The sequence below is a fragment of the Notolepis coatsorum genome, assembly GCF_963971535.1.
Source record: "Notolepis coatsorum genome assembly, contig: SCAFFOLD_302, whole genome shotgun sequence".
NCBI lineage: Eukaryota > Metazoa > Chordata > Actinopteri > Aulopiformes > Paralepididae > Notolepis > Notolepis coatsorum.
In genome coordinates, this window is record NW_028173907.1 from 114371 (window position 1) to 141607 (window position 27237).

Genomic DNA, 27237 nt, shown 5'->3' on the forward strand with positions numbered 1-27237 from the left:
CAACATTTTTGGGGGAATTAACTGATAGAAAATGTATAGAAAATGCATCGAAAATGTATCGAATCTAATCGAATTGTGGTCAAATGAAGAGATGTCATGATGCATTGAATCGTTGCCTGAATAATCGTAATCGAAATTAATCGTTGTGAGGTTGCATCATTACACCCCTAGTTACTAATTGTCGGGCCTTATGTTGGTATTGTCAATATCTGAGGCTCACATCAAAGGGGCACAAGTCTTTTTGGGGGCGTTATGGGCAACACATCCACAGTGTGTAGTTCCATAGTACATGTAGTTATTAGATTAGATTGTACTTTATTGTCATCATCATCATCATCATCATCATCATCATCATCATCATCATCATCATCATTATAGGCATGTTAGACTTTCTTTTAGCAATGGTAATAGTTTCTTCATTGGGCATTTATCCTTATGATTAGGGCACAAGTATCTTGTGTTTTATTATAAATTTGTCAAAGGCAATATGCACTGGGTAAAAGTCTGATGGAATAAATGGAATGCCTCTTCAGACAAAACTTGTCTTTATTCTTTTATACATAATATATCAGATTTCTCTGATCTCTGTGATACAGAGATTCAGATCAAGAAAATGTAAGTAATAGCCTACTATAGCAATATAATGCTTGGAAAGAATAGGATAATCACTGTCATAAAATATTGATCACGTTCATTGATCATGATGAGGTATATACCATTAATTTGCTTCTATCAAATCAACACAGAGCATTGTGATTAGGATAATATTCATACATGTGTTGTTCTGATTAAGGGCTGGCAGCCTGGCACTAGCAACACCGATGAGGTATTTTCTCATTAGTGTGCACTCTCTCATTCTCTCTTCCCCTCTTCCTCCTCATCACTCTCTCTTACATCCCTATCTCCAGAAAGAGTTGTTCCCAATAGTCCCTACACCTCGTCACCCCTGCGTACCCCTCACAGAAACCCCGTAGCATCTCCCACAGCGGCACGTCCATGTATACGTGAACCATCACCATTCCTTTGAGCTCCCCCTTCGCCCTTGCACTCTCAAAATGGCCGACAATTGCCCGCCGCGCCAACAGCGGGTCCGTCCCGAACATGTCGACATTCAACCGCATGGACCCTCCCTCATACGCGATCGGATACGGAGGGGTGTGAAAGCTCAGAAAGGCGGGCGCTTCCTGACTGTCGGCCAACCAATAGAGGCCACGCCTCCCCAGGATCTCCAAGTTGCCTTCCATTGGTCGCAATGGCTGCCAGTCTTGGATGATGACGCCACCGGGGAGTTGGATCCTGGAGGGGAGTTCGGGGTCCAGGAGAATGCTCTTCACGTGCTCTTCTGGCAGGGGAACCGATTCCGCTACGGACACACCTGAGTCACTTCCTGTTTGCATGGAATGTAGTTTTTTCTTCAGGTGAGAGAGGAAACCATCAAAATTCTCTGCTTCACCAACTAGAGACAGGACAGCCTGTAGAGGAGGAGAGAGAGAGAGAGAGAGAGAGAGAGAGAGAGAGAGAGAGAGAGAGAGAGAGAGAGAGAGAGAGAGAGAGACCTTTCATATTTGTGGTGTCCCATTTTATTCTGTACATCCCGAATCATTTACATTGACATCTTTTTTTCCCCACAGCATGCAGGACCGCCTGCATTATTGGCTTTTTGTGGCCAATTTTGGACACTCACCCACTCATACATGGAGGGACATTCCGAGGGACGTTTTCATCACCTCGAATGGCACAAGTGAATGGAAGTGGATACGAACCAACTAGTCTAGCTGTTGGGCAAAAACACTTCTCCCGGAGTTTTAAGCTTACGGTAGGCTAGTGGTCCGTATCTGCTTCCATTCATTTGTGCTAAGCTAGGCTAGATAGCAGCCGGATAGCTTTCTACTTAAAGGGGAACTATTTTACTATTTCTTTCACTATTTGGGCACTTTTACACAATTCCTGTGAGTCTATGGAACACCTCTGTAATATATATTTTTTTTTATTCATTGTTTTGTATTTCTAATCAAGTCCTCAAAAACAGCATTTTTCTACCTCAAGATCTCGAGCCGTTTTGAGCCTGGGCTCCTAAACCACTGCGCGCGTTCTGGTTCACCTGGCACATTAACATGCAGCGGTGTCTTTATGACATCACATATAGGGCACATTTTCAAATGACTCAGTTCAGTGAGGGTGAATATTGTGAGAGGAGAATTGGAAGAATGCGCCAATATGAGAATTTTGAGACATAGATCATATTAATATAAGTTCACATAGCTAGGAAACAATGCTAAACACTCAAAAAGGCCATTTATAAGATAGTTCCCCTTTAATGCACAGAGAGGAAATTGGTATCTATCTTCTTGTCTGACTCTGGAGAAGACGGTAAGCACATTTCCCATCATTTTGGCATGCTCCTTTTACCCTCTAAACTCTAAAGACTACATAGACAAATGTTTGCCTGGACATAGTGTTATATTTTTGCCAATTCTGAGCTTATGCTTTGAGTCAGTATCAAGTGTTATCTGTTATCTTTTATGATTCAGGGGAACCTACCCTTTATTTCTACTGCAGTTTAAAGTCACCATCATACATTACCTTTGTGTGAGGATACAATAAAAAAAAAGACGGCCAGTGAATTTATTTAGTGTTTTGTTGAATAGCTCCATAGTTTAACAGGGAATTATATATTTTTTCAACATGGAACGTTCTATTTAGGTGTTTTGAACCTCCATGTAAAATGTGGTGCAAATACACATTTTCCTCAGTGAGTAACAGCCATTTATTTGGATATTGTTCTGGGGGCAAGGATAATGGTCCTCATTCACGAACGGACTTACGAGAAAAGTTAGGAGTAAATTTCATGCTCTGGGATTCCCTCTTAGCCATAATAATAAATATGACAATAGTTGTATCATCAAAAATTACGGCAAATGACAGTGAATAAATAAATAAATAATAACTAAACTCAATAGTGCAGACATAGCTATAGTGGAATAGAATGGACACATCTACATTCTGCTCTCAGCACACCCCATTCCTTTCATGTACAGTAGGCTATATATATAATAATATATATTATAAATCTATAGTTTATTAGCAATGACGCACTAATGTATGTTACGTACGTTGTATTGTACTTGTGCTGTATAATGACAATATATTTGAATCTAATCAAATCTAATTTTGATCAGTCGCAAATCGCTTCCGCGCTACCTGTTGAATATGGGGGTCAGCACAACCGAGATGCAATGCTTAACCTCTCCCTTCCGGTATAAGGAGCTGGTGGGGTGTTTCTGTCTGCAAATTCAGGTGTACGAGAACACTCTTTCAGTTGAAGAATGAGTGACGTTCTTCATTCAGCTATGATAATTTTGGCCACTTAAGAGCACTTCTCTACTGGTTCAGGAATCCGGACGAGGACTATCTTAGGTTATATTTCATTATACTGACATCGCGTTTCGCTCTGCCATAATGAGATATCGTCTCCATGCACCTATTGTGCATGTGAATAATTTACACATGCACGTCACTTGCACGTGACCACGCCTACTCCCATGTGTTCCTTCAAAACACAGGAAGTGGTCACGCATTGTTATGAAGCGAAAGGAGAAATTACACAATGTTGGACTTTCGCCGGAGGTTCGCTAGCCCCCGGACCCTCCTCGGTGTGTCCAGACGGAACGGCGGCCCTATTCTGATTTGTCCTCGATTAGCAGTGGACCGACGGACTTCGCGCGACAGTCGGCTCCAGGTAGGGCCGACACTGGCAGGTTTTGGTACTAGCATGTTCACTACTGCTCGTTGTCCCGTGAGATGACCGGGCGGTGTGATGGCGCGGGGGGCTTTGTATTTGGATGAATGTGGTCACCATGACACGTTGTTAAATGTTTTTCCAATTATCATGGCGTGCGCAGCTACTGCTAATGCTAATGCCTTCGGGACGCCGCTCCCATATGCTTCGCGGGGACTATTTCCAGTGTTCCCCCCGCTTAACCCTTACATTACTGAAGGTCAATCGGTGTCTAATGTTGGGGGTTTGGCTGAGGCTTATTTACCCTTTACACGGGTGGATGGTCTGACGACGGGGCTCAGGACAGGTGCGCCGTGCTTAGAGAAGCAGGTGGCATCGGCCCTTTGCCCTGACATGGTAGAGCGGTATCCCGCCAGGAAGCCGACGCCAAGGGGCGAGTATCGCGATAGTATCGTATTGCGAGGTCTCTGGCGATTCCCACCCCTAGTGTGGACCACGGAGTGCTCTGTCACACGTGGTCCCACTTGCACTGTGCGTACTAGGGTGACTGGTCCCTTTTTCGCACATTTGTTGTAGTTGACTGCCTCCCCCCCCCTCGTTAGGACGGGCGGGTGGATGGGACTCCCCTCCTCCCTGGCAGGGGCTTAGGGGGTGCATTTGACGTGGCCACGCGTCCGCTCTGCCCCTTTGATCTCATTGTGGCAGAGCGAGACGCAATGTCAGTATAATGAAATACAACAAAGGTTATTCTATAACCCTAGTTATATGAATACTGACAGAGCGTCTCGCTCTTCGGCGCCCTGTTTTTCTCGCATGGAATTCAGACTTGGAAGGGCGTGAGCGTGACCACTTCCTGTGTTTTGAAGGAACACACAGGAGTAGGCGTGGTCACGTGCAAGTGACGTGCATGTGTACATTTTTCACGTGCACAATAGGTGCATGGAGACGATATCTCATTATCTGTCAGTATTCATATAACTAGGGTTATAGAATAACCTTTGTTTCCTCTTACAAACGTCTTACAAGGTTATTTACAAGGAAACTTATGAGAATGTTAGTGAATGAGGTCCAATCTCTGTTACGTGCCACAGTGCCCAGCAGCGCACAGCGAATGATGGCCAAGATCTGCAAGAGCACAGAGCTGGAGTATGTGTGTGTGTGTGTGTGTGTGTGTGTGTGTGTGTGTGTGTGTGTGTGTGTGTGTGTGTGTGTGTGTGTGTGTGTGTGTGTGTGTGTGTGTGTGTGTGTGTGTGTGTGTGTGTGTGTGTGTGTGTGTGTGTGTGTGTGTGTGTGTGTGTGTGTGTGTGTGTGTGTGTGTGTGTGTGTGTGTGTGTGTGTGTGTGTGTGTGTGGTTCACACTAAGGATTATCATGTCATGAAGTATGTGGTTATTTTGTATAGCTAAATGTTTTATTGAATTTACAGAAAATGTACTATATCGTGATATATATCGTTATTGAGATATGACATTTCCCATATCGTGATAGAAGATTTTGTCCATATGGCACAGCCCTACCCTAGGGGGCGAGGTTTTACGCTAAAATCCTTTCGCCGTTCCTTGTATATGATAAGTAGACTGATGTTAAGGTACCAATGTACCAATGACTGAATGTTCAGGATTTACCCACCTAGTGCTAGCTTTGAAGCTGCAAATTAACTCATATAACCAGAGTTCTGTTTCGTAATGGCTCTCACTCGGCGTCACTCTCTGCACTGTACCTCGCTCGTGCACGCGCACTGAATAAAAAATTCCACAATGCACCTTTACATCCCAACATCCGTCTGGCCACACCCCCATCAGCTTACCTACATAAGCAGGGGTGGGGCCACACACTCGCCTCCTTCTTCGCTTTCACCACAAGGAAGTGCCTTCGGTAGATCCCCACTTGACGAGGTTGCTAGTTGAAGAAAGTTGGAAAACAAGAGATACGTTGACATCATATCTTTATTTTCTCTCTCACTATTTTTCGAGAAAATACGGCGATATTGTCTTCGTTACTGGAGTGTCTGGAAGATGATGATCATTCTACACCTCCACCGGTTTTTCGTATTAGGAGTTCACGCCGCTGACATGCCTCCCAACTACAATCCTCCTTGCTGCGGCTGGATGGGTTAAGACCCTCCAGCAACACAGCTGGACTGTAGGACGCACCGACTGTTGTGAGAAGCGGTGGGTTCCAGGTTTGGTGAGTAATGTTTGCTTGCGAGCACCACTTGTCTGTTAGTGCTATGGGGGCTAGCTGACAATGTTTACGAAAACCGGCCCCAGATTAGGGTCCTTCTGTTCAGCCTTTTAGGCGACGGCGGAGGATCTTGGTTTGAAGCCCATTATAGTCAACTAGTGGGCCACGACCAGTAACTGGTGATCCCAGGATTCTCTGGACAAGTGGATGCTTCTCTGTCACCATGTAGGCCCCATCTTTCATATACAAATGAGAGTATACCCTCACGAGGAAATGTGGGCATGGATGTTCGTTATCGGGAGATCCATGTTCAAGTCAGCTACAGCCCAGATGGGACTTGTGCTGGCTCCGCCGGATGTCTGGTAAAATCACCGTTGTAAACTGTGTTGACATCTCTTTTTCTCTTCTCTCTTAAAAGGTGAGGATGGTTTCAGAACGGCGGCCTGTCTGAAGTGTGGCTTGTTATATCGTTTGTGTACAAGTTCAGGTGGTAGCTGCTTAGCAGATAGCTGCTTAGCTTGCGTGCTAGTTGAGGCCTACTGTGTTAGCCAGTCAGCTGTTAGCTGCGCAGCTGTTAGCTGCGGTATTAGCTCACTGTGTTTACCAGGCTAGTACACGTTAGCTTGCTGCTATCAGCCGAACGGCTGTTAGCTTAATGCTACACTGTTGAACGTTTTCTGTGACTATAACATGCCTTAAACACTCTGACTACGACGTCATCTTTGACAGAGGATGTTAGTCGAACCTACCCAGAGCCGGCCGGCGAGGACTGCGTCAACAAGGAGAACCGTAGCGGCGGGATGGAGCAGCGACGCTGCCCATGTCGTCAAACACAGGATGCTGTGTTTACTACCGGTGCCCTGTTAGAGACTGCAGTTCGCTTGATCTGCGCTCTCGGTAGGAAGGTCCTGACCAGACCTTAAAACGCGTCTTCTTCCTTCCCTTCTAAATGTTTTGTAAATAACGATGTTTTCCAAAACGAGTGTTGCTGCACTACATTTAGGATACGACACGAGTTGTGTGTGAAGTGTCTTGTCACTGGTATTAGCTTCTCCATGCAAATCGGGTTGTTTGTTACAGATGTAAAAATGATCTGGTTTGTTGTGTTGAGAAACATCATGTGTGTTCATGTACCGTGTACTCACAACTAAGGGGGTTAAACTAACCTATAGAGCTATGCTTAGTGACATATGAGTGAAGAATGAATTCTTTTCTCAGCCTGTAATGACAATGAACAGTGTGTTCACATATTACATATTAACATATGTATATTAACAGGTTTACCTGTTCAACTGGCCGTATTAAGGGTAAGGTAGGAGGGGCGTTTCCCCCCGGTTCCCTGGGGACTTCCTCACCCTCCTCTCAGACATGTTGTTTACAATATATTGTGTCACTGTGTGGTGGGATACGATGTAACCCTTGGCTTGATTGCTGGGGTTGTGCTAAAACTGCTTGAGGAACTGTATTTTCCTAAAAGAAAAGATTGTTTGGTCACTTTTCGTGTGTGCTTGGCAAGGCCTGTGGCCGATACTAATCGAGAATTGTGTATTCTCTCATTATGAAAAACGGCGTTCCTCTATAGAGTGTATTGCCATTTTTTGTGGTGGTAAAGGGTTGTGTGTGTCTTGTGATCTACAACTGGGTTGGGTTGGCCACAGAAGCACATGTGTAAGTCTGGTACCGGGGCTCTTAAGGGGGCCCTCTCTATTCTGTGTTTTTTCCTTAGTAAAAATCAGATAGCAGGTTAGCACATGAGCTGTGTGAAGCTGTTAGACGCTTCATGTAGCTGACTATGACTGTGTCATACTCTTTTTTGTCGTTACATCGTATCATGGGTGTGGGGTCGTAAAGGGGTGAACTGGTAATCCTTTCCTCCCCTTCTTTGATGGGCAGGGGTTAAGACCTCCTGTCCTTCAAGGTTCCTGTTACGTTGCTGTTCGGCACGTTACACGGTAAGGGGGGGGGAGTTTCCTGGTCCCACGCCCTGGAATATTGGGCGTGTGCACCGCAGAAATTCTTCCGCCACAGAGTACGTACTGTGCGTGTCTCTGTTGGTAAGACTTCCGTGAGCTGTTCAGGTCCATATGATGGATCTGTTTCAGGGAGGGGTCATGGCTCCTCCTCACGCAGCTCCTACTCGGGCCTTCTGTGAGTTAGGACTCTCCTTCCATGTGAGGGAGCCTCCTCAGAGTGCAGAGCCTCCTCCTCAGATTGTCAAGGTGAGTAGAACTCCAAAAAGGAGTCCTGCTCTATTGTGTGTGTATTCGATTCAATTCGATTATTGAGTGTGTATGGGTTCAGTGCCTCCTCTTCGGAGAGCCCTAAAACCAAAATTTTACATGGCTCAATGTTACAATATATTTTTTTCAATCTATACAGCTCGCGTGGGAAGTCTCTCTGGGGATTTCCGCCTCCTCCCTATGGGAGGGTGGTGGGATGTAAAAATGTAAAAAGAATTTACCCTCAGCCTGCATCACGAGGGATTCATGTCAGTCTGTGTTCTTTCTTTTTTGAATAAAAAGAGGAAGGTACATGAAGCACGACGGCTCCGTGTCGTTCTCCCAGGCGACTTGGAGGAACAATGTTTGGTGTCTTGCTAGACTATCCATTGATGTGTTTGGGTCTCGACGCATACATAGTGCTGGCTCGGTGTGTTTCTGTTACAGGATCACACAGGGGCTAAGTGCGCCTTGGTTGCTTGTTAAAACAGCGTTTTTATAGGGCAACTGGGATGGGGTTTTGTCTCTTCCGAGCGCCAGTTTACTAGGTTGTCTCGATGAATTCTCGTTCATATCTGGGGGATGTTAACGGAATAGATCTGAACATAGGTAGAGGGGTCTCACGCCCTTGGGGTGGGCCACTGAGCACGGTCTAAATGGGGACCGTCTGGGTGGCGCCCTCTTTTCATGTTTTAGATCGACACGCCTCTCCTGGAGTGGGCATGTCGGCGTGGTTAGGACACGGGACTAGTCTGGTCACGCTGGTCCAGGTCAGTTAACCCGTTGTCCGCCGGGGATGCAGATCTGCTGTTCTGGTACCCCGAGGGACTTGTGCTTTTTTCGGGGGGAAAAATGCCAGGTCTGTCTGGGTGTCACAGGGTTAGGCGCTATGGAGACCCTTGTTGGGTACATATTGTACTCTGCACTGTCGTAATGGCTTACGGCCATGCCAACCTGTACACGCCCGATCTCGTCCGATCTCGGCCGCTACGCAGGTTTGGTCCTGGTTAGTACTTGGTTGGGAGACCGCCTGGGAATACCAAGTGCGGTGTGCTTGGGGCTGGTTCTCCATTCTTTTCGCTCCTCTCTCACGCGTGGCGAAGAGGGGGCTGTTGGGGTGGTCTTGGACCTCCTCTGGCAACCCTGTGCTTCCCGTGCCGCCGGGCCCGGTCCGAAGTAATGTTTCGTCGACCCGTAGGCCTGGAATAACCCTTTTTTGAAAACTGAAACACTTGTACTGCGGTATAGCCAGTTATGCCAGTTGTGTGTTTTGGAGTTTTTTCTTGAGGGGTTATAGGAACAACCACCGCATAGGGTAACGACAAGGTGGTTGATTCCCTGGTGTGTTGGAGCAATGTCAACTCCCGGGTTACCCGGTTGAGTGTGCCCCTGCACGTTCATGACGTCTGCCAATCATGTCAGCCTTCTCTGCCTCAACCCCTCTGGGTGGGTTTTTTTTAATGGAGGCTTGGTCATGCAACAACGCCAGCATACGCCCCTTCCGCCGGGTGGGCTGTTCTCAGCTAACTCCTTTGGCGCCTGTCTCGTCCGCAGTGCTCCAGGCTCAGGTTACAGCTTGTTGCCTGGTTTCCCCGGTGCGCTGCCTGCTTCCGTTGGTTAACCTTTTTTGTGTGCTTACGGCCATGCTGACTGCCTGTTCTGCAGGGTCAGTGTACCAGGCGGTGTGCTTTCCAGGGGATCCAGTCCCTTTGGTGGGTCTGGGTCTTCCTTCGCACTCCGCTGCTACGGCCTTGCCACGGGGTTGGGTTTGTTCTTGACCCCGTGATTCTGGGGGCAGTAACGAGGTTGTTCCTTCCGTTCGTTCCCGGGTGGCATGCGGGTTGTGTGTGTGTGTAGTCGTGGGGTCAGGCCACGGTCTGCTCACCCTGTGCGTTAAGTTGCTTGAGTGCCTCTTCGCACGGTCGGATCCGTCGCCCTCCCGTGATCCTCCAATAGGGGGGGTGCCCTCCATTAGGGGGGGTCGGGGGGGCTCGGTCCTCCCCGATCTGATGGTTGTGGGGGGCCTCAGCGGGGTATATTTGTCGGCCGATGGCTCTCGCTCGGCCTCCCTTGTGCAGAGAGTGACGCCGAGTGAGAGCCATTACGAAACAGAACGACTATAACCAAGTTCTGTGAGTAATGGTGACGCTCGGCGTCCGACGCCACTGCGGCCCTTGATCTCGCCTTGTGGTGAAAGCTTGGGAAGGAGGCGAGTGTGTGGCCCCACCCCTGCTTATGTAGGTAAGCTGATGGGGGTGTGGCCAGACGGATATTGGGATGTAAAGGTGCATTGTGGAATTTTTTATTCAGTGCGCGTGCACAAGCGAGGTACAGTGCAGAGAGTGACGCCGAGCGTCACCATTACTCACAGAACTTGGTTATAGTTATAACCTATTGTTACATTTTCAACTATCAATTTATACATACAATTTGACCCTACCTTATCACATGGGAATGGGATACATGTCATACAAACACACACACATTACTCAACCACCCACCCCACCCCCACCACCACACTGACCCGTCGTGCCAGCACGGTGAACTTGGCCAGCTTCTCTGGTCCAGGGTCCTCCCCTCTGGTCATTCGCTTCATCTGGACGCTTGGGTTCAGCTGCCGGATGTAGCCATCAGCAAACCTACAGCCAAGCACATTTCACTGACTACTCCTTTAACCTCGTTAACCCTTTCACTGCCACACGACAGAAGGTTAACCCTTTACTATCACACAACAGACGTCGGTTGTGTGATAGTAAATGGTTAACCTTGTGTCGTGTGGCAGTGAAAGGGTTAACCGGCTGTCGTGTGGCAGTGGAAGGGTTAACCTTCTGTGTATTGTCGCAGTGAAAGGGTTAACTGTTTGGTAGTGCGGCGGTGAAAGGGTTAAGCCCTAGCCCTATTTTCTGAAAATCCGCCGGCTTGAGTAAATTGTGAGCTCGTTCAGCACCTTCTTGAGATCACGTGTACAAAAAATCTAAGTAAATGAATAAAGGGAAGATGAAAATGGAGGACCCTGATGTAAACAAGACGAAAGTCTTTTTCTGGTCTGCATCCTCTTAGCAGTTGTTTGTATTGAGCCGTACTGTATTGTACCCATTCTGTAATCTGTTAATAAAGTTTTCAATCGGGGTGCCGGGGTGGCGCACCACGTACAGCGCTGCGGTACAACGCGGCCGTCCCGGGTTCGACTACCGGACCCGGCGACCTTTGCCGAATGTCTTCCCCCCTCTATCTCCCATACTTCCTCTCTCTCTCTCTCTTCCGGACTGCCCGGTAGCAAAAACCAATAAAATATCTACCAAAAACATAATTACAAAAATGTATACATAAATAAAGTTTTCAATCAATCAATCAATGATTAAACAGAAGGTTTTGTAGATACAGTACAAAATTATGCCATCCGGACCCATGCAATTTGAAATATTATTATAAAATATAGAATAGCATTGCCTATAAATGACCAATAGCAGAGTTCAATTTGGGTTTTAGTCTGGTCAGTTTGGGGCAAATATGGGGTCAAGGCTGCAAATCATGATTAACATTTGAGCCAATGTTTTTCTGTTCATTTAGGGTCCAATAAAGAAAAAAATGCAAAGAGCCCAAACAATTTGGTAGGCGAAGTCTCTGAAATGGCCACGCCCACTTTTTATACCTGCAATTCTGTATCTCAGCTCCTGAAGGTCGCACAGAGTTGATTTTGGGCTCAAAAGATGTGGGAATGACACATTTATATTAGTGTTATGAAACATATGCCCTAAAACCTTTACTTTTTGAGATATTCATGAAAAACCTTTTTTTCTTTATCTCTGAATTGATCAGCGCCCAAGCCACTTCAGCCAAATCTGCTCATGAAGGCCATGCAGATAGTTTGGGCCAAAGTTCTAAATCTACTCATGGGACATACTAGTGTTTAGGTTGAGGCTTTGTTAGAAGATGAGGACCCCAACAACCACCCAAGAAACAAAGCAAACCACTTGAATTCCAAAAAAACTTTATTTGAACACATCACACATCCCATCACACGGGATTCAAACACTTGCTGAGGCACTTGCAATAAATGAGACATTTCATCCCCCTGCCAGCACAAGAACATGAGGTGCATTTATTAGATCTGCAGCTACACACCCCTGTTACCTGAGAGAATGTGTTGTTACCTGAGAGAATGTGTCTCCTGCGGAAACTGTGCTCCACTTGACGAAGAGTTCCTCCCCATCGGTAGTCCATCCCCATTCAACAACCGGGGGACAAGGGAGTTGTAGAAGGCTGTTCCCCCACAGCCATCCTGCCTGGAATGTAGCTCTCAACAGATGCTGTAGAAGTGCATCCTGGCTTGGGGGCAGGTCTCGCAGCTCATCTTTAACTGAGTGCTTGAACAGCTGGAATCTGATTCCATCTATACTTGCAGAGTCGTACAGTCCAGCCTTGTTGTACCAGCTCATTACCCAGGGTTCAATAACTTCCATGCTCTTCTTAACAGTCTCGATACTAGGGCAGCAACTTAGTCCTCTCAATGCAGCAGTGAGCTCTGTCAACTTACTGTGGTTCATCCAGGCTTTGAATTGAGCATTCTTTGAGTGACCAAAGAAGGCGCTCACAGAATCACAGCCACTGAAAGAATGGAACACAGGCATGGCATCAGCCACATCTCCACCAAGCTTCTTGTGTGCTTCTGTGATTGAGAACTGCCGTTTGTCCGGAACAGCAAAGTCGACGATAAGTTGCAAATCACAACATACTGACAGGAACTTTGTAGTGAACCCTAGTAGGATGACAACTACATCGGAGTCGACTGTTCTAACCGTAACTGACTTGATCCCCTTGTTTAGCATGTCCATCACATGGCAAATGATGCGGTTGTCAGCCTCCTCAAGCATCTCTATGCGGTCATAAAGCTGGATCTCAAAATCTTCGCCAAAGTTTGCAAGGATCTTCCTGCCGTAGGTGATGCTGAACTCCTTGCTCCAGTTCCATGCATGTTCCTTAGCAATCCTGGCGAACATTAAATTCAGGGCTACCTTGTTGTCTTGATTAGACAGAAAACCTTCAAAGAATTGGTTAGATTCCGGCACGGTGTCATTCTCGCTGAAGGCCATCTGTGAACTACCTGCTGACCCCCGATTCTTCCTAGTCGCAGTTTTAATGCTCATAGTCTGGTAGAGGTCAGCCACAATGTCAATACGATTTGCTCCCTTCTCATGACCAATCTTGGCAATGCTGTTCAACACCTTGATGACAAAGTCCCGGAATGTCATGCCTTTGGTGAGAGACTTCGCCATGATTCGTACTTGCACAGATAGATCTATCACAAGTCCCTCTGATGCTGTAGATTGAACTTAACATTTGAAACGCATACATTGTTGTCATACAGAAGTACAGAATACTTTTATCCAAAATGCTTCTTACTGTTACTGTTAGAGACTGTGCTAGACAAGATAAGTATGAAATAAAATAGTATAGCATAAAATCTACGCTCTCTCATCCTGCTTTCCACAATGCGACAATATTATTAAACAGCAGCTCTGTCATTGAAGTGGGAAAAGTGAGCCGTATTGTATATTAGTACATTGCATAGTATATTGTATATTGTATGGTAACTCAGTTACTTCTATTCTGCATCGAACATTGTACATGTCTATACTGAACAGCGTGACCTCTATTTTTACTTCTATTTTACATGCTATACTATTTTATTTCATACTTATCTTGTCTAGCACAGTCTCTAACAGTAACAGTAAGAAGCATTTTGGATAAAAGTATTCTGTACTTCTGTATGACAACAATGTATGCCTTTCAAATGTTAAATGATAAATGATTAAATGATACACACTGAAATCTACGCTCTCTCATCCTGCTTTCCACAACGCGACAATATTATTAAACAGCAGCTCTGTCATTGAAGTGGGAAAAGTGAGCATTAAACAGCAGCTCTGTCATTGAAGTGGGAAAAGTGATTAAACAGCAGCGCGTCTGCACTCAGAAGATGGCGCGACAATATTGCTCTGGCGTTGAAATGGGAAAGCGGCAGTGAAGTCTGCCGCTGCCGCGGGGCGTGCCACGGCGTGTCACGTGGCCGTCGCAGCCAATCAGGCGAACCCGGAAACCGAAATCCGACTAAATCCGTTGCGCACCATGTGAAAACGATTTTTCACAAATATCTGAAAAAGTAAAGGTTTTAGAGTCTATGTTTGTTCAGAACACTAATATAAATGTGGTGTTTCCGCAGCTTTTGAGCCCAAAATCAACTCTCTGCGACCTTCAGGAGCCAAGATACAAAATTCCAGGCCTAAAAAGTGGGCGTGGCCTAGCAAATTTTTTGGGCTCCTTGCATTTTTTTGTTTATCAGGCCCTAAATGAACAGAAAAACATTAGCTCAAATGTTAATCATTATTTGCAGCCATTTTGCCTATTTTGACTATTTAGTATCACCAGGCGTGCAGCAAGAACCGTAAATGAAATCTACTGTAAATACAGTCACTTTTTATTATGGAAACTGGCCTGCCATTTTGAATCGGATTGCAACGTGGATTTTTGCTAAACGTTCACAGAAAGGTAGATAAACTAACTGTGTTCCAATTCATGCCAATAATGTTCAGTTTTGTGGTAGATAATCCCGAAAAATAAGATAAATTAAAAAGTCATTTGATTGACATGAGCTGGCTTGAGCTGGGTACAGCACTTTGGTCAACTTTGTTGTTTTAAATGTGCTTTATAAATAAAGTCGATTGGATTGGATTGGATTGGATTGGATTGAGCTGGGTAGTGTCGTTTTTTGAAATTCCGACGCTCATTGAAAGCCCTGTCTGTCCTTCATCATAATGACTACAAACAAAATGGCGGCTCGCATTTATTACCGTCGATATTCGCTAGCTTATGAATACAATTCCTAAACTGATATTTCACTAATAACACTTTAACCTATTGGTAAACAAACTTATTGTTGAAAATATACACTATGACTGCTGTTTTGACATGATTAGGGTCTTTACTATTGGCAAAAAAAAAAAAAAAAACATTAATCCATACAGTCTGGAGAGATGGATTTATGGCTTGGGTCCAGTACTGGACCGGTCGGGCTTAAGAGGTTAAAAGATCATTCCAATTATTTTTAAACCTAGACCCTATTTTTGGCTTCCGACCAAAATCACTTTTGCCTCTTTCAACAACTACCGTGGAAATATGCTTAAAGGTAGACTCTGTAATGTCGTCAAACAGTGACCTCTAGGCAAAAGACTATACTTTGTTTACATTTATCTTTGTTTTGGGCTGATGTGTGGATTGGAGTCAAGTGGGGATAGGGGGTGGGGTTGCTATTGGCCACACCTCAGGCTCTGCCAGGAGAGGTCTGGAGAAATGAACTGTATAATAAGTTACTAAACTCCAACCCAAAACCCATTCCCAAATAGTTATTTTCTGTAGCAGAACATTTCCCAGGGAGCTGCTCGGTTAGGTCAAGCACACTGGATAACAGTCATGTGTCTTTAGGAAATATGGAAAGTTACATTTATTTGGTTTTAGTCATAGTTTTAAAGGTGCTATAGATAACATTTTATGTTTTTTTTTAGGTAAAAAGGCCATCATTTCGTACACCAACCTCTGTATGACCCCTGCTACACCATGGCCTCTCTCCGAAGGACACACCCTTAGCCCCTCCACCACGACCGTCCTACCTTCATCCACAACCAGACCCGACTCCAGCGCCACCTAGAGGGAAGAAATTATTAAAATGAATTATAGATTTCACCCCCGGTGGCACATACAGAATAGAGGCAAAACAACAGACAAGATCAAGTTTCAAGTTTCTTTAATAGTTGTCATACAGAAGTACAGAATACTTTTATACAAAATGCTTCTTACTGTTACGCTCCAGAGACTGTGCAAGACAAGATAAGTATGAAATAAAATAACATAGTATAGCATGTAAATTAGAAGTAAAAAAAAATGAGGTCACAGTGTTCAGTATAGACATATGTACAATGTTCGATGCAGAATAGACGTAACTGAGTTACCATATAATATACAATACTATGCAGTGTACTAATATACAATACTATATAGTGCAAGGCAGAAATGGGATGAGGTGCAATTTAGGTACAATTTACAGTAGGTGTACGAGTTGTAGTGCAAATCCTTTATCAATAAATATAAAGTGTGATTGTGTGATCTAAAGTGTGGAGAGTGGGTGCTGCAGTGTGTTGTTTGTTTAAGTGAGTGTGTGCATGTGGGTGTGTGTGCTGTGTGCATTTGATGGTTGTTGCATAGTGTTTATTGTTCGTTTAGCAGCCTGATGGCCTGGGGATAGAAGCTTCTTCTGAGTCTTTCTGTGCTCGCCTTAAGACTCCGGTATCGCTTGCCTGACCGCAGCAGTTCAAAGAGGCAGTTGTTCGGGTGGCTGGAGTCCTTGATGATTCTCTTAGCCTTCCCCCTGCACCGCTTGTTGTAAATGTTCTGGAGGGTGGGAAGCCCCCCTCCAATTGTGCGTTCGGCTGAACGTGTCACTCTTTGTAGTCTGCTACGGTCTTGTGCAGTGCTATTCCCAAACCAGGAGGTGATGTTGCCAGTCAGGATGCTCTCTATTGTAGATGAGTAGAAGTTCCTAAGGATCTTCTGACTGACTTGGAACTTCCTTAGGCGCCTGAGGAAGTAGAGGCGTTGTTGTGCCTTCTTCACAACACTGTCAATGTGTGTGGTCCATGTCAAGTCCTCGGATATGTGGGCTCCGAGGTACTTGAAACTGTTCACTCTCTCAACCGGTGCCCCGTCGATGCTGAGGGGGCTGTAGTCCTTGACCCCCGACCTCCTGAAGTCCACAATCATCTCTTTTGTTTTGCTGACGTTCAGGGAGAGGCAGTTCTCCTGACACCACTGTGACAGATTCTCTACCTCTTCCAGGTAGGCCCTCTCGTCGTTGGCAGAGATCAGGCCCACCACTACTGTGTCATCAGCAAATTTGATGATTGTGTTGTTGTTCCGCTGTGCCACGCAGTCATGTGTGTACAGGGAGTAGAGGAGGGGGCTCAGAACACAGCCCTGGGGGGCCCCTATGTTGAGCGTGATGGATGAGGAGGTGCAGTTGCCTGCTCTTACCACCTGGGGTCTGCCCGTCAGGAAGTCCAAGACCCACTGGCAGAGGTCATAGTTCAAGCCCAGGTCCCTGAGCTTGGCTATGAGTTTGGAGGGGACTATGGTATTGAATGCTGAGCTGTAGTCGATGAACAGCATTCTCACATAGTTCCCCTGCCTCTTGTCCAGGTGCGATGCTGTTGTGTGCAGCACATGGGCTATGGCGTCCTCCGTGGACCTGTTGGGGCGATATGCAAATTGCAGGGGGTCCAGGTTGATGGGGAGGGAGGAACAGTTGTAGCCCTTCACTAGCTTCTCAAAGCACTTCATGGCTATGGAGGTGAGGGCTACAGGGCGGTAGTCGTTGAGGCAAGTGGGCGTAGATTTTTTGGGTACAGGGATGATGGTGGACTTCTTCAGACAGGTGGGGATGACAGCCTGTTCCAAGGACAGGTTGAAGATGTCAGTGAATACCGGGGCCAGTTGGTCGGCACAGACTTTTAGGACGCGGCCGGGGATGCCGTCCGGTCCTGCTGCCTTCCTGATATTCACTTTTTTAAAGGTCCGCCTCACCTCATGCTCTGTTACCCTGAACACTGAGTCTCCATCAGCAGACCCCCCCCCCCCCCATTGCCGTGGTTTGTAGGCTGGTGTTGTTATTCACAGCCTCAAACCTTGCGTAGAAGGAATTGAGATAATTTGCTACTGTAAGGAGATGTCACTGTTCAGTTTGAGGGAGGTGCCTTTGTAGTCTGTCATTGTTCTGAGGCCCTGCCACAGACTTGTCTAGGTATCATCAGTCATCTGTCATTCTCATCTGTTTCATTATGTTTCTGCGGAAATCCTGCCAAAGTATGGACACAGTGAGTTCACAATGATATATTGATGTTGAAATTGTACATTTTCACCTGGATGAAGATATGGACCACTAACCTACACTGTAAAAAATAAATGTTTTTTTCACAGGAAATTCACTGTATTATATTACAGATTAGTCTTGTTTCTCTACTTTAAGTGTAAATGCCATAAAAATACAGTAAATTACCTTTTATCAAAATATTAATCATTAAATAAAGGTTGGAATCTGTAAATGTATTTGATTTTACTGCAATTTGACAGTAAGTATTTGGCAACCGTTGCTGCCAGACATTTACCGTTTTTTACAGTCTTCATTTTTACAGTGTAGCTTAAAACTCCGGGAGAGGGTTTTTTGGCCAAAAAGCTGGTCCGTATCCGCTTCCATTCATTTGTGCTAAGCTATAGGCTAGCCTGCAGTCGGATACATGTAGCTTTCTACGGAACGCACAGAGAGGACATTGGTATCTCATCTTCTTGTCTGACTCTGGAGAAGACGGTAAGCGCATTTCCCATAATGCTGGCGTGTTCCTTTAAGGTTAAGGTTATGGTAAGTCTGTAATGTCACAGACATGTGTGTGAACTGAATGTGTGTGAGTGAGTGAGTGAGTGAGTGAGTGAGTGAGTGAGTGAGTGAGTGAGTGAGTGAGTGAGTGAACGAGCGAGCGTGCGTGCGTGCGTGTGGGTGCGTGCATGTGTATACGCACCAGCTTGCCCTCTCTGCGTGCCAGTATAACTGTCCTGCCAGGCTCTTTCATCCAGTCATGGTAGCGATGGGGCAGGTAATCGTTGCCCCCGTAGATGTCGTCAGAAATGGACATGACATCATCATAGTCATCAGGTCGTGCCAGCCAGAATGTTAACCCATCAATCTCACCCAGGCAACCTTTCGCCATGACAACCCTTGGGCGTTAAAAAAAAAAAGGAGAAAACGTAGCTGAATAAAAAATTTGAATATGTGAATATTATTCTCACATGTGTGTGCATGTGAGAATAATGATAATAATTCATGCAAAAAAAAAAGTGCATAATTATATTTGCAGTTTTCAATATAAAATGTGTATATATATATACTGATACTTGTGTATCAGTACTTTTTTTTTTTTTTTGGTCTTTTTCCCCCTCCATTTTTCCTCCGATTTTCTCCCATCCCAATGTTAGTCGTATGCCAATTCCCAGTCCCTTCCTGGTCGCTGCGCACTTACCCCCCACAGTCAGATCATCTGGGAGAGTGGAGGCTACCACGTGCTTCCTCCGACACACGTCCAGCCAATCACCGCTTCTTTTCACCTGGCAGCGCGGATTCTCATCGAGAGGGCGTAGCGTGTGGGAGGACCACACTATCCCCCTCGAGTCCTATCCGCGCTTAGCAGGCGCCCCGACCGAACTGTAGGAGTCGCTGTTTACAACGACCCGGACCCACCCCGCCAGCTTCTCCCACCCTCTAATACAGCCAATTGTATTAGTGCAGACGGCCAGCCAAGCTGGTGACAACCCCGGAGCTGTGAGCTGGATTCGAACAGGCGAATCCAGCTCACAGCTCCGGGGCTGGTGACGAACGCAATCTCCGCTCGGCCACCTAACCGCCTGTGTATCAGTACTTTTTGAACATTTAACAATAATGCAATTTTGGTCACTATAATTGTGATGTGACATTTTCATACCGTTATATCTCTACCTCAGACAAACAGTGAGTTAAAACGTTTCCTATAGCTGACATAATTATCCAGCACAAAACCAATTCCTAGCTATTTCTATCCTCATATTGGATATTGAGATAGTAGTAGACTAGGCGAATCTTAGCAGAAACCAGGCTAACCTCTCTGGAATCCTTAGTATGGAAATGATTAGTTCTATTCAGAGACACCAATAACTGGAGAGGGTGCTGGTAAGATGCGCTTCACCCCTCGTGAGACAACAATGTGACAATCAGTTCGCTTTTTAACACCACACCATATTTTATCTATTTATTACAAAAGGATTTGCACTTCATCCCTACCTTATTTTTGTATTTTAAAAAGTTTGCATTTTGTACTTCATTGTTTGCATTTTGTACTTTAGGTTGTACTTTAATTTGTATATAATGTATATTTTGTAGTGTTTGGACTTTATTCTTTAAATGTTTGTACTGTATGAAGCACATTCTCAGGGGGCATACAGAACCAAGCAAGAAAGCATAGTAGGACTGTTACTGTTCCTAATTTATGCAAATTACATGTCGTCAGCTTGTGACTGCTTGTGACAGCTTGTGACTGCAACTTGTTCACACACATTCTTGTTCGCGGACGACTCAGCCCTGCTGGTCTCTGACAGGAACAAGTTACAGGTTGAAAAAACCCTCAGCTCGGAACTCGGCAGAATCTGCACCTGGCTCACTGATAACAAACTATCATTACACATTGGTAAAACAGAGTCCATTCTCTTCTGATCAAATAACAGCAAGACCGACGGCTTCTCAGTTACAGTGGGTGACAATATTGTCACAAGGAAAGATGGGCTCCATCCTAGAGGAAAATCTTTCCTGTGACAAAATGGCATCCAATGTAATAAAAAAAGTCAACCAAAGAACTAGATTCTTGTACCGGATCTCCTCTCTGGTAAACAAGAATACCCTGAAGACTTTGGCAGGAGCACTCATTCAAGGGTACTACGACTATGCGTGCACCTCATGGTACCAAAGCACCTCAAAGGCGTTAAAAACAAAATTATAAAACATGTCAACACAAACTGGTCAGACTACTGCTTGACCTTACTCCAAGAACCCACCTCACCCCTGCCCACTTTGACAACCTAGGATGGCTTAGAGTTGACGACAGAGTACAGCAACTTGCAATGGGCCTGCACTACAAGATACACCACTAAGGTACCCATGTACATGTCAAAATACTTCCCAAAGGTCAGTGAATACCACGACCACAACACCAGAGGGAGCTCCACAAATCATGTTAAACCCAGATTCGGCTCAAACAAGGGACTAAACATGTTTCCAGTTCACCACCCCCGCATCATATTGTAGTCTAGTCTGTCTTCAAACTTCCACTCCTCTCGAAACTTTTTTATATTTGAATATCAACATTATCTGTCCATCCTCAGTAATCCTCAGTTTACTATAATATACTCCTGTCCTGACTAGTGACGTCATCGTCTTTCCAAACGCACGCACACACACAGGGAAAGGAAGAGTGCCCCCCCCCCCATTTCCCTGTCCCCAGTCCACACTGTCTGCTGTTCTCTATGGCTCTGCCGCTGATCATGATTAGCTTGTTAGCTTACGCTAACGTAACGTTCATTTCGGGCGATGTGGGCATAAAGGAATGGCGACGATGCAACGCATGTTAGATACATTTGACCCGTTGTGAGAAAAAATAACACCACAGACTTATTTCGGCTCGCAAAATAGGCGTACTGCTGTGTAGTCCTGCTCTGCTTTAATGCGAGCAGAAGCACGGACTGGGCGGATATGACTCGCGGAGTTGCCACAGGTTTTTTCAAAATAAGAGTATCATATGAACCGAACGTTGCTAGCTGACGGAGCCATAGATATTATAGCTGGAGCTGCGCTTGGGGCGGAAATGAGACCCGCACAGGATTTTCTACATAAGAGTATCCATATGAACTACACGCCAGGTGGCGGGCAGACCTCTCATTGTTAGTTGCCAAACCTTAAATCTGCCCGCCATTGGCGGTTGGCGGGTACTTATTTTGTTCCCTGCATGTTTCGCAATTATGCCACATCAATGTGGAACGCCCTACTATCTATCTAGGTCGTCCTCGGACGGGCCCTCCATCGGTGCTTCCAGTCATCCCGATCCTCCATACATCTGGCTAGCTCGCCGGTGCATTCTGTTCCCGCATCTCTCCTGAGTACGTCCACGTAGGTTAATGTGGGACGTCCTCGTGATCGATGCCCGTGTGTTGGTTCCCACAGCACAAGTTTGCTGGTTGGCATCTCATGATGTCTCTGGCAGTGACCTGCCAACCTCATTCTCCTGACTGCCACTTTCTCGCTCACCCTTAGCACCCCCCCATACAAGTTTGCATTAGTGACATGCTCATCCCTGTTGATGTTGAGCACCACACGCATCATTCTGGTGTAGCACCCATCCAAGGACTTCTGCAGGGTGGGCTTCAAGGTCCAGCATTCACTGCCATACAAAAGGACAGACTCAACTGTTGCATGAAAGAAGTTGAGCTTGATTTGACGGGGGAGGTTGGATTTCCACACACTGGTCATGCCGTTCAGAGCCCTCCACGCAAGCGCCTTCCTTACTTTAAGGTCTTGCTCGGACGAGTTGACCGACGAGCCCAGGTATTTGAAATCACCGACTTCCTTTAGAGCAGAGCCTCCTGTTGTCCTTAGAGGTGGATGATCCGGGAGGATGTTATACATTATGACCTCGGTTTTCTTGGCATTTAGCCTAAGGCCAACCTTAGCCGTACCGTAACCCACAGCCGTAAAGGAATGTGAATCACTACCCACCTTCAAAACCGCTCTCAAAGAGCACCTACGGGAGACTGCAATTCGTAACTGGCCCCTGTAAATGTCCAAACCCAACCCCCTCCAATGTACAATCCCCCCCCCGCCCCCACCCCCACCCGCCTACCTAACCCCCCCCGCCACCCAACCGCCTCCAATGTACAGTTGTGGAATAGGCTGCGTTTCACATCCAAGCCGCTATCTGTCGCCCATGAGCGTGTCTAACGCTACTCCAACCCATTTGGTGAAGAAGAAGCAGCCAGCTTAACGTTATGTAAACACTCAATGTGTCCTGCAACTGCGACTCAAGTAAAAACAGTGTACACCACATGCCGCCGGAAAAAAATGCTTAACCTGCCACAAGGCTGCACAAGGCTGGACAGCTTTGTCTTTATAAAAAGGCTAAAGACTAGTTAAAGACTTTGACTAATGCTGTTAGCGCAGCAGCTAGCAGCGCTACTGGTTGACAGTGCTACTGGTTGACAGGACCTTTTGGAAAACTAAATACAGCTGGTTATTTGCCATGGAGGTAAATGGAGGTAAATGCTGCTGTTAAGTGCCATACAACTATTTATTTTTTTGTTAGTTTTTGATTTATAATATAAACAAATAAATGTTCATTCAAGTTCATAAATGTGGTCTCATTTTTCAAATTAAATTGTTGTATTATCTGATCAGATGCAAAATGCAAATAAGTACATATGGCATTATATATCAGAGGTGAGTAAGAAAATTAACAAATATTGATGGTTAAGAATGAGACTGAATAATGACATCACACAATAGTCTAATGATTAGACTGTTGTGTGATGTGATTGATTGAAAACTGTAACATATTGCAGAATGGGCACAATAAAGTACAGCTCAATACACACAATTGTTAAGGGGATGCAGACCAGAGAAAGACTTTCGTCTTTCAATTCATAGTGACATTTATGACATACACAACATACAGATATTCAGATATATATCATGACATTAATATGACATATATATCATGACAAGGAAGAGGAAAAAAACAACCCAAGGTGTCAGAGACAAAGAAGGAAAACTGCTCCTTGACGAGAAGGAAATAATCAATAGATGGGCAGAGTATGTGGAAACACTATACAAAGACCAGAACAGAACATCAGACACAGGAATTAGTCTAGAAGAGATAGAAAAAGTCCAGATCACGAAAAAAGAAGTTGAAGAGGCTGTGAAGTCACTGGCCACGGACAGATCGCCCGGCGAGGATGAGATCCCTGCTGAACTGATTAAGAACTCTGGTGACCGATGCATCGAGCTCCTTGTGAAACTGGTAAACAACATCTATAACTCAGGAAATATTCCAAATGATTTCCTAAAATCAATGTTCATTCCGATCCCAAAGACCGGAAGAGCCACAGAATGCAACAATTACAGGACTATCAGTTTGATATCTCATGCATCAAAAGTACTCCTGAAAATCATCAAGAACAGAATAGAACCCATAATTGAACATCAGCTCTCGGATAGCCAAATGGGTTTTCGCAAAGGAAAAGGAACAAGAGATGCAATCTGCCAACTCAGAATCATTGGTGAAAAATCGATAGACCAACAGAAGAAGCTGTATATTTGCTTCATCGATTTCACGAAGGCCTTTGACAGAGTTGAACATACAACATTGATGAGAACAATGGAAGAATTCAAAATACCAGTTTCTGACCGAAGAATAATTGCCAACTTATACTGGAGGCAGAAGGCTAATGTTAGAATAGGAAAGGAGAAATCAAGAGACTTCCCGGTGGAGAAGGGTGTAAGACAAGGATGCATCTTGTCCCCTGTACTCTTTAATATGTACAGTGAATCACTGATGAAAAAAGGTCTGAGAGGAGGGAAAGGAGTAAAACTTGGCGAAGAGAACATCACCAATATAAGATACGCGGATGACACTGCTATAGTCTGTAACTGTCAAGAAGATCTACAGGACATGATGAATAAGCTGAATGTCGAATGCAAAAACTATGGAATGTCACTAAACACAAAGAAAACTAAAGTAATGATCATTGAAAAAACACCAGGAACTGTTTGTAAAATACAGGTGGATGGAGAAAAACTTGAACAAGTGAAGGAGTACATGTACCTTGGAAGCTGGATCAGTGAAGGTGGAAGAGCTAACATGGACATTAAGAGAAGAACCGGAATTGCAAAGGGCGCATTCTGGAACCATAAAGAATTATTGAGAAGAAACATAAGTTGGAAAACGAAGACCAGGATTTTGGAAACGTATGTTATGTCAGTCTTTTCATACGGAGCAGAAGCATGGACGCTTAATGAAGAGGCAAAGAGGATGATAGACTCTTTTGAAATGTGGACACTGAGGAAGATGCTGAAGATAACATGGAAGGATAAGATCAAGAATGAGGAGGTACTGAGAAGAGCGGATATGCAAGGAGGACAGCTGCTGGAGAGGTTGAAAAAGAGAAAGATGGAGTTGTGCGGGCATGTTCTGAGAGGATCCAGCGGGGAGATGTTCAAGAAGGTGGTGATGGGGAAGGTGGATGGAAAGAGAGGAAGTGGAAGACCAAGAAGAGGCTGGGTAGATGATGTCTGTGATTGGAGTGGAGTGAGAGGCGGAGTCACGGAGTTGGAGAGAAGAAGTGGGGACAGAATGGGTTGGAGAGTGATAGGCAACCTTCGGAACGAAGAAACCACCTAATGATGATGAATGACATACATGATGACATACAGATATACAGTAGCCTACTGTTACATTTGTGACATACAAATATATACTGTTAAACAGAGATCCTAACAGAAAATGTACATTAGGAGGGGGGGTTTGGGCATTTACAGGGGCCAGTTTCATTAGTTTTCATTAGTATTAGACTCTGATCCTAATGAGATATTCCTCTAAATATGACTTCAAAAACGGCAAAAATATCAGGAAAAAAAGAGTAAAAAAAGAATTCAGGGGGCCCCCATAGCTCTCAGGTGATAACTCGAACCCTGATAAACAGTACTGTATATTTGTAGATCTGGTACAGTATGTCATAAATGTCTAAATGCAACAGTACTGTCTACCTGTATGTCATGTATGTCATTTATGTTATGATGAATTGAAAATGGGGGACCCTGATGTAAACAAGACGAAAGTCTTTCTCTGGTCTGCATCCCCTTAACAATTGTGTGTATTGAGCTGTAGGTACTGTATTGTACCCATTCTGCAATCTGTTAATAAAGTTTTCAATCAATCAATCAATCAATCAAACCCATTCTGCAATCTGTTAATACAATTTTTAATCATAAGGCGCGACAACACACCTAAGACTTCAGGCTATGGATTTGCGGTGTTTTCCAGCTTATTCAAAAAATATATATATATTATTTTGGAATATTGCAACTACTACACAAAAACGTGAGTACACAAGTTCAACTCATGTTCAGCCCTATGTTACTCATTAGCACTAAAAGTGATTTTTATTTATTGTGTACGAAACTTCAGAATGTTATCTTTCAAAAGAGACCAGGCTTATGCATGTGCTATAAGCATAAAGTATAAAGATAAGCTTTGCAAAAAAAGTATGCAGTCCTCAAGTTCAAGTAAAAAGAATTTGCACTTTTCTGGGTGTATGTTAGGTGGTTACATTTGGGATATTTCAACCACTGCAGAAAAATGTGAGTACACAAGTTCACGTTCAACTCAAGTTCAGACCTATATGCTACTCTATTTCATTAGCACTAAGTGATTTTCCTTTTTTGCATTAGTAACTTCAGAATGTTATCTTTCAAAAGAGACCAGGCTTATGCGTGTGCTAAGCATAACGTATAAAGATAAGCTTTGCAAAAAAAGAATGCAGTCCTCAAGTTCAAGTTAAAAAAAAAAGCCCGCTTTTTTTCTGGGTGCATGTTAAGAGGTTAAAACAATAAAGGCATCTTTGAGTAAACTTTGAGTAGAGATTCAAGATTCAAGAGGTTTATTCATCACATACAGATACAGTACAGTACACAAGACATAGTGAAATGAAGGTGGCCATGGCTGCTTCGATTGTGCAAAGTATCATTAAGTATCTCGAGGCTGGGGCCAGCATGTCCTCTTTTTTGGAAATCTAAATATGGTCACCCTATTATATGTGACAAATAAAACAAAACGTGAACTTGAACTTATGTAGGAGTATAGGCTAATGAACACCAACTACATAATAAGCCTATAGGTTTAACTCGTGGTAAAGTGGGAACACAGTTACTCATTCAACAATCAACACTATTACAAATTAAAAACGCTGCATGCATGTAAGGAGATGTCAGACCCATGCGAATAAATAGTATCTCATTCCTAAAAATCTTTTCCATAATCAGAGTGATCAATAAACAAACCAAATAATAGTTTAAACTGCAAAGTTACCCCAAGAGCCATAGCGATTAGGACACATAACAATGATTTGAATTGACTTACTCTGAAGAATCTGGAGAATAAGGGCGCAGCACGTGACTCCGTTCACTTTGCATAAATCTCTCTTCGACCTTCTATTATCTTTTTTGTATTCGTTACAATTTTCCCCGTGACTTGGAGCTGACTCATCTGAGCGAGCAGCGAGTCTCCTGGCCCGTCCAACGGAGGAAGATAGACTTCAACCCCAGACGCAGTTCCTCTTTGGACCTAACTGCAAACGTGTGTTATAAAATAATGTACTATGATACATATCTCCCATTCTTAATTTCCTGGATTATTACAACCTGTTT

At 44.6% G+C, this 27237-nt stretch overlaps 1 protein-coding gene across 1 annotated transcript; it reads right to left on the minus strand.

The window, feature by feature from the left end:
* Positions 1 to 618: 618 nt before the first annotated feature.
* Positions 619 to 27063, minus strand: LOC311247659 (histidine N-acetyltransferase-like). The gene is made up of 5 exons (XM_084338671.1): positions 26951 to 27063; positions 18764 to 18959; positions 15733 to 15842; positions 10666 to 10780; positions 619 to 1472 (listed from the first exon to the last, which is right to left on the minus strand). Exons 1-5 carry the CDS (start codon positions 27001 to 27003, stop codon positions 891 to 893), a joined length of 1056 nt encoding a protein of 351 aa, XP_084194797.1. The 5' UTR covers positions 27004 to 27063; the 3' UTR covers positions 619 to 890.
* Positions 27064 to 27237: the final 174 nt, after the last annotated feature.